General features: G+C 38.4%; 1 protein-coding gene across 1 annotated transcript; it reads right to left on the bottom strand.

Annotated features, from left to right (window-relative positions):
- Positions 1-715: 715 nt before the first annotated feature.
- LOC105459611 lies at positions 716-8,683 on the bottom strand (the record flags this gene model as incomplete). The annotated part of the gene is made up of 2 exons (XM_011705780.1): positions 8,253-8,683; positions 716-856 (listed from the first exon to the last, which is right to left on the bottom strand). Coding segments are annotated over exons 1-2 (572 nt in total), but the record flags the coding sequence as incomplete, so codon positions are not given.
- Positions 8,684-8,937: the final 254 nt, after the last annotated feature.

Here is an 8,937-nt window from a genome sequence, read left to right on the forward strand (position 1 = left end):
TTTCGCGTCGCGTGTTGTTCGATTTGTGACGGAGCCGATTCGGTATTTACAGACGTCCAATTTCCGCGCGCGATCTGGCATTACTCCTCGGTGCATGCGCGCACGCAGAACGTTATTTCGGTTTGCCGGGTGCGCCGGTTGACGTCACGCCCACGCGCGTGCGTGGGCGGCTTTCGAGGATGCGATTTACCGCGATAATCGGCTCGCGCGATCGAAATTTGGAGGTGCTAATTTACGAGTTGTTGCCAAAGTTACGACCGCTCGCGAAAAACAAGCCAATGCGTGCGTCATATTCAATGCGTATGTATCCACGTGTAGCATGGTTTATATTTCATTCCCTTCTTTACCGCCAATTAAAACTGTTATACGATCCAAAATTTAAGCTCATTGTATGATTAAACTTGCACACGTAATGCAGCACTAAATGTGTGCCATAGATTCCTTATATTAAAAACACACGGTTTTTTTCTTTAGAAAAAATTCAATATGGTCTTTTATATAGTTTTAAAAATACTTTTTTCCAAGAAAAATCAAATTAAATTACATAATTTTTGGAATTAAATACTCACTGTTAATTTTCCGGATTCGGTAATTCAAACGACGTATCATTTAGGAGTAAGATAAGAATACCTTTGATGTTACAATACAGAGATTTGGGATAGAAAGAGATTTAGGAAGTTCGATAATAATCTTCTTTTACGGGATTACGACTTACTCAGTATCAGGCACAGGTATCATAGAAGGAGGTAGGCGGCCGTTGTGGTCCAGAAAGTGATTGATCTCAGGTTCTTCTTGCACTGGGGTCTCGTAAACGAGGGTTTCCACCATCGATCCTTTGCTGGAGCCGAAAGATACCCTAAACAAATGATTATTCTTGATGAAGCAACAAATACATATCTAAGCGTAAAACAAGTTTATCAATAAATTTATCTAATTATTATGGTATTATAAAGAGGCGAATAAATAGAGAAGAATAATATTCTTTATATTTTGACAGGAGATAAAATGATCCTTTACTCATTTCGGACACCCTGTATATTCGGCATGCGATCGAAATGGGTCGACATCTAGCAGTGCATGAAAAATACTCGTTGTAAACCTCAGTTTTCCATCGCGCGACCGCAACTGATGCGACCGCAAAGATGATATCAAAATCAAAATCTCGCGATCGCCATACGGCGTCGGATTACGATCGCGCGAGATCGAGATCGAGATCGGCGCGCATACAAATAAGTGTGCCGTACAGAGTTATTTATTACTCGCCCCGGAAGCGGCACCGCCAAAAAAGAAACAAAAGAAATTCCGAACAAATCACCGCCAGCCATCCACAAAGATTGCACGTCATATATATTAATACAAGAATGAGTTTTAAATAACCTTACACTTTTTGTAAGTTAGTTAATTAATTTTATCAATAAATCAAAATTACCTGTTTTTATAAAAATTGTTGGAAATTTCTCGAAAATAATGTACAAATTATATAAATTTAAATTAAAGAAATTAAGGCTCTTAAGAATAAAGCAGACATAACAAAGTAATGCCAATGCGAGCTGACACAGATGTGTATGATTGTAATTTTTATTGTTACAATATCCTGCACATACAAACTGCGCGCTGCACTTTTTGTCGGTCTTAAAATACAGTCGTTTACATGAAGCCGGATTCCACTCTAAGTCAATTTAATATTTTTGATCAACAATATATTTTTGAACAACATCTATATAAGAATTTCCTTCCCTCAAAACCTATAAAGAATTTATTGCGAAAAATATCACTTCAACCAGGATTCGAGTCTGGACCAGTAAATTCTTTACAGGTTTTGGAGAGGGAGAGAGATTCTTACACGCAGATGCTGTTAGCATTAAAAATTAAATTTCTTGTCAATTTAATTCGTAAAATTACAGCGGAATCCGGCTTCAATGTAAACGACTGTGTTTTAAGACCGACCTGACCGACAAAAGGTCGCGCATTTTGTATGTGGCTGGATATTGTATAACAATAAAAGACACCAATATCCGTGTCGGCTCACGCTGGCTCTACTTTGTTATGTCTAAGAAAATTATATATGTATTTGCATTTAATTCTGTGCATGAAAAATCAGAGAAAGAATTTATTCTTTCAAACAAAAAATAAATAAATAAATAACAGAATAATAAAAAATGTATTTTAAAAATGAATAAATAGCTAAATTCAGTCCATTTGTATATATGTAAAATAATATGAAAACAGTACTGATATTCAACAATTTTTCTACTTCAAAAAAGTATAAATTGTTCACGGAAGTGGCCTTAAAATAAATCGCCAAACTTTGGGAGTATATCCTATTCTTTGGAAACGAAAGAAGCATGCAGTCAGCAAACGCGTTCTTCTTCATGAATCGTAAATACGCTTTGTGCCAGAGAGAGAGTTTGACAAGAGTGCCTAGGTAAACTTGTAAAACTTTAATCTTAGTACAAACACCACTTCCTTAAACAAATCGTTAAAAATGACTTCTTTCCGTACTCTTTCGAAGCGGTGCATGTTTCAGAAAAAATCGATGATATCGCAAAATGCGAATGCATTTGGAATACTCGATAGAAATGTACGAATTATTCAAATATCAATTAAATCAAATCAGGTAAATTTGATTCGGATTTGAAGCTCTATCATGCGAATTATTAAAAAATTTCGAATCTAAGAGGTTCAAATACGAGTCACATATATTGACAAAATATTATAAAATCATGTTTTAGCTAATTGTAAGAAATAAAACATAGAAATCTCTTTTTATTATCTGTACAATAAAATTCAATTACCTAACAATAATTATGTTATAAATTAAAAGATAATATGTTTCAGTTACGAATCAATTCGATTTAATTCGATTCGGATAAAAAATTTTGTCGTTTCGGTTTAATTCGAATTCAAACAAAAATATGAAATTCGGCTTGATTTGATTCGGTATAAAAAAATCTTGATTCGCACATCTCCAATAATCGAGTGAATGAGAATCGATTTCGATCTCGAAATTTTCGCGGGAAGTTATCGAATAGCGTCGAGCATTCGCATTAATAAAACAGAAAACAGCATTAGCGGATCACCGGCGCGGCGCAAACCGGTTTTCGCGCAGCGTCGCCACATATAAAGGTGGATCTCGACTGAGCTAGCAAAGACGAACGATCGCACGAACGAGCATTTAAAACGAATATGAACGAGCGTGACGAATTCGTCTCTTTTGCCGGAAAGAACCAGATTTCGCCGATATATGTATATGTATATGTATTCGGACTCGTGTTCGTGCTCCCGCGTTCCGTCTCATCGAAGCAAGCACATTCGTTCGTTCGTGTTCGTTCGCGCCCCTCGCTCTCGGTCCGGATCCGGTTTTTAACGCGCGCTCGTGCGCGCGGCTTATTATTCATCGCTGCGGACGCAGTTAATCCCGCGGCCGGATAGATCGTCCGACGCGGCTCGCCGCGCATGTCGAGGAATCAATTAAGCCACCACATCGCGAGAGATCGATAAGTCGTGCCGACCGATTTATCCGGTCGAGATTGCTTTCTTACCCCGCCGATCGAACGTGATATCGTGACGGCATTAAGCCTTTGCTCTTTCTTTGGTTGTATTCGTTCTCTCTCTCTCTCTCTCTCTCTTTTTCTCTTCCTCTCTCTTCCATGATTACGTACAGATATCGTTTTATACGACGGTTTTATGCGGATAATGCAATAAGTACAGCCGATTTAGAACTCGACGGATCTCTTACGAGCTGTTAACAAGCTGTTGAGACATGAGATGCTGCGCGCTGGTTCAAATCTGCGCTGAAACGGATTGCAGTAAGGTGCTGCCACGCGTGGCCGTATCTCCCAACCAGAATATGTCAAAGTCATGTGGGCGTTGAGACGACAGAGCCTACAGTAGGTCTGCGCTTTTATCTGCACTTAGAATCAATCGATATGTGCAACAAATAAGTGTACAATAAAATGACAAACGTTAGATCGGTTGGATAACACATGACGTAGATAAGGAGATAAAATTTTACGTTGTCTTAACTTTTAACTATTCCATCAAATTAACGGCATGAGATCCACATATAATTATTTTAAAGATTTCGATCTAAAATATCTATTACGTGCGTAAGAATATAGTTTTCATTATAGACTAACGCATAACAATAACAGCGCGTTATTTCTCACGACTGGCGTTCTCTCTTTTCGTGCGTCTGCTTCATTTTATTTTGTAATCTCTCCTTGCCTTTTAATAACATTAAATTACTTCACCGAGGAAAAAAAAGGAATAATGACGGGATAATAATTATTGAACGCGAATTTCATTCGCGACTAAATTTCAGAATCGTTCGAGAGTACCAGTACTCAGGTGTGTTATTGTAATCTTTGTAACACTGAAAAAGAGATAATCCGATACGACACCTGGTCTAGATGAAGGGTTGAGGTGGGTCGGGGTCGAGGTCGCCCGGCTGGCAGCCTCCTATCGATCTGGAACTCCGATTTGACCTCCGAATTCGCCTCTGGTCCATGAAGGCCGTAAGAGAACGGAAGTATCGCCCCCTCCCCCCATTCCTCCGTTAAAGACAACTTCTGTCTTATTACGCCGCTTTATTTTCTCAAGCGCCGTATCGATCAATTTCTAAACTAGTCTAGGGCAATATCTCCTTTGTTCTAACTGCTCTAGGACAATATATCGCCTACGTTCCGTAACATATTTCTGTCTGGCGATCTAATCGCTAATTTAACGCCAACTCGAACACCAACCCGATACGGGACGTTGCATTCGAGATCCTATAAATAATTCAAGCGACGTACATGTGAAATTAATTGAGGACTAAATCTCGATAAGAAATCTTGATTTCACACGGAGAAGCGGCACAATTTCGGATCAATTGCGTTTTCCTCAAGCACGATTCGTAATTAATTCAGGATTTCGCAAGCGATCCGTGAGCGAGCCGTAACGATAACCGCGAGAGACGTGCCGGCGTTCAAAAGAAAAAAAAAATTTTTTTTAGAATGTTTATTTTTGCTCGATCGCAGAAGAATTGCTGCATCGGGCTGTGTGATAATTTTACTCTCACGGCTCGTGAAGTATCGAACGCAGCGAGCCGCGGCGGCAGTCGATTAGCGAGGGGGTATAGTCTGGGCTCGGTTGGAATCGATTATGGAATCCCACGCTTCTTGTTTGCAATAGAGAAAACACTTTCATTTCAATCTCCTCGTGCTTTGACAGAAGTGCATTTATTATTTAAACTTCCCGCCGATTCAAAATATGCACAAGGATTTTAATATTAGCAAAATCTCTATGACGTGTAGGTGCTGCACATTGACATATGAAAATTTAAATTCCTAGTAAATTTCCTTTTTTTAACAACACAACGATTTTTATATCTTAGGATTTTTTATTTTTTAATATTAATTACCTCAATTAATTAAGCTTCAAATTAAAATAGAATGAAATGTTATCAATAAGAATGAATAAATTAGAAAGACATTAGAATAAATCAGAAATAACTATTATAAATGTCTCCTCCACTGAGAGAAAAATATTTTGTATTTGTGATTATAACTGCATGGTAAAAAAATTATGGTGAAGAACACTATTTTTATAGTTATTATTATTACAATGTTAATAATAATACCCTTATATGTATAGTTCTACCAAATATAAAAAAAATTTACTATAAATAAATATTTTTATGTAGTAAATGCAACTGCAATTATAGTAGGTATAACTATTTTCTTAACATTTTATTACTATTTATATTGTAATAATAACTAAAAAATAAGTAAACGAAAAAATAATATCAATCATAATGTATAACCATAATGCATTGTTAAAGCAGTTATAATTTGCATGGTTAAATTATTATAATTTTATAGTTGTCCACAAAAAATCACTATAAATTATAGTTAAATTATGGTTATTCCAACTATATTTTTCACTCGGTGCTAATAAAAAATGCGATTTTTCAAAGAGTTGAGCCAAAAAATCTAGACGCACATGTGCAAACGGATTTATCTGCTGATATACATTTGCAAAAATAGACGCTAAATACGCAACAGTATTTCCTAAGTACGCAACAGTGCAGCGTTTTGGCAACGGATCAGGTCATACAGTGCCTTTCTAGAGTGATTCAAGCCACGCGCTGCCAGCATTATTACGAAGTCAACCTAAATAAACGCTCTTCCTCGAAAACGCATTAACCGACGTTGGTGTTATAATCTGCATGTTAGCGTATCCCTTATCGCGGAATTTATTTATCATCAAGCAATGTTTGAGACCCATTGAGCCGAACTGATCTCGTTATTACTTAGTAAGTAAAGTATACTTAATGAATACTTAAAACGGAGAAATCATCAGAGATACAGTAATCATAACTGTGACATGAAATTATCGAATTCGCGATATTTTTAGATGCGTTAAGTGAACTCGCGCGGCAAAGTAATTAGCGTTGTTGCGATAAGGTGTCTTGAAATTCTCTCTCTTATCGGTGTAATGAGAAATAACAAGAACTGCGCTTTTGCGTTAAAAATGTAATCAAGGTTTTTTTTATGCCAAATCGAATCGAATTGAATTTCAATTCTTTGTTCGAATCCAAATCAAATCGAATCAATGTTGAAACATAACTTTTAATTAACAACATAATAATTATTGTTAGGTTAAATTTTAATATACAGATAATAAAAAAAATTTCTATATAATTCTATATATAAGAAGAAATAATGTTATATGATATACTGTTTTACTTATATTAGCGGGAACTATTATTTTATGAGATTGTCCATATATGTATTATATTTAAACTTCTTACAATTAGAAAGATTTGAAATTTTTGAATAGCTCGGATTCGAATCTGATTAAAATCGAATCTTATCTGAATCGATTCGATTCGATTCACATTCGAATGGTTCACGCATCTCTATTTTGCATATATCTTTTGGCAAGGCTACTGCTATTATATGTTGGAATCCGTTTAGCTTCTCTAAATCAGTTCCGAATATTATTTCAGTCATATACATAATATGACGTGTAATGTTCATGAAAAGGTAATGCATGCACGCTCGACGAGATCGAGTCACTTCCTACTTCGCGTTACTTCACGCCGCGCCGCGCCGGTTTCCATCTCTCTCGCCATCTCGTGTGTCTCTTGTCAGGATTATTAAGTGCACTCAGAAGACGGTCCCGGTACGTCTTGTCCGTGCAAGGCTCCGCTCGATGCATTACGACGCCCCGTCGAAGCCACGGCGAGGCTTGACCCTGACCTATCCCACGTGCAAGTGCCGTAAAAGTCTCGTACGGGCTGCGAAAGTCAGTCTATAGACTCGATACGTAGTGACGGTCTCTCTTCTCCTTCCTTTCGCGAAAGAGAGGCATTTTGCCATGTTAAACCGATAACTCGTGTGCGCTCGCAGGGCGGGTAATTGCGGGTTTTCGATAGCGCGGACGAGTTGCGTTCATCGAGAATTTGCTGTGTGTGTGTGTGTGAGAGAGAGAGAGAGAGAGAGAAAACGCATATGTTTAATTTCAATATTTCCTCCGCGGAAAACAATAACAATGTTTCGATTTCAAAGACTCATGATTTTATCTCGCGATTGGAGAGTTGAATGACATTATTTTTCGACAACATTCTAAAATCGTATACAAAAAAAAACGATTTTGCTAGGTCTAAAAATTTTTATGGATAAAAATAATTTGGCAAAATAAAAAAAATAATTTTGTTGAATACTCAAAAATGATTGAGCATTGCTGTAAAATTTTGATATTCTAACAACTAATTTGAATTTCCAACAAAATTATTTTGATTGTCCAACATAATTATTTTCAGATCTGTATCCAGTAAAATTTTTAAACCTGCCAGCAAAATTATTCTTTCCATGTAGGATCTTGGATATAACAGATGCGAATGTCGCCATACCAAGATCCAGAGATTGAGATTATTTTAAAAAGTATACGGAAAGAACAATTTTGTTGAAAGATCTAAAAATTCTGCTAAATACAAATCTGAAAATAATTGTTTGTTGAATCATCAAAATAATTTGTTGGAATGTTATAAAACGTTTTGATATTCTGACATTTTGACTTTCGCAAAAAATTATTTTGATTATTGAACAAAAATTATTTTCCGATCTGGATTCAGAAAAATTATTCTTTCCGTGCAATTCAAAGTTATTTTGTAGAACGTGCGAGACTAGGCCTTCTCTCTTTACGGTGTCTTTAAAATTTGAAATAAATTGCTTTCTTGATAAGGGAATGTGTTCTCCACCTACCTCTTCAGGCTGGCATGCTTCGCGCCGTTGAGAATCTTGTTCTTGCGCTCGCTGCCGGCGGTACTGGCGACGCTGTCGATGCTGTAGAGGCTGTCGTCCTTAGTAACCCTGCTGGCGTTGTGCAGGGTCGACTTCCTCGCGGTGTTCGTCCCGTTGTGCTTCGGGCTCTCGGCCGGCCGAGGGGAGCCGCGCCGGGCGATGGGATCGCCGCCGCTGACGACGCCGCCGGCCGGATCCTCGATCCTGGTGGAGACGATCATCGCTCTAGTCGCGTCCGTGCATTTCCTCGGCGACGTGCTCACCACGGCGGTGCTCTTCTGCAGCTTGCCGGCCGCCGTCGCCGCCGCCGCCGCCGCGCGATAATTGTTCTGCTGGCTGCTGGGCTCGCCGGGCGGTGGCTTGTCCTCCGTCGGTAGCATGTACGACAACATCGTCCCTTTTACCTTCACCTGCGGGGCAAACACGGGAAGCAAACACGTAGGCGGAAATTCAGTATGATCGCCGTGGAAGATCGCCCGGGAGTCATTAACCGCGGGTAGGCGCGCGCGACGGTGAGAAAAATACGTGTATAGCGACACAAAAGAGATCAATCGAGGGTCGTCGGAAGCGGATAGAAAAAGTATACCGTTCGCGGTAATAAGAGCATGACGGACGAGCCGGTTGATTAATGCTCCGAGAGAGACAT

The sequence above is a fragment of the Wasmannia auropunctata genome, unplaced genomic scaffold (genome assembly GCF_000956235.1).
Source record: "Wasmannia auropunctata unplaced genomic scaffold, wasmannia.A_1.0 LD334176.1, whole genome shotgun sequence".
NCBI lineage: Eukaryota > Metazoa > Arthropoda > Insecta > Hymenoptera > Formicidae > Wasmannia > Wasmannia auropunctata.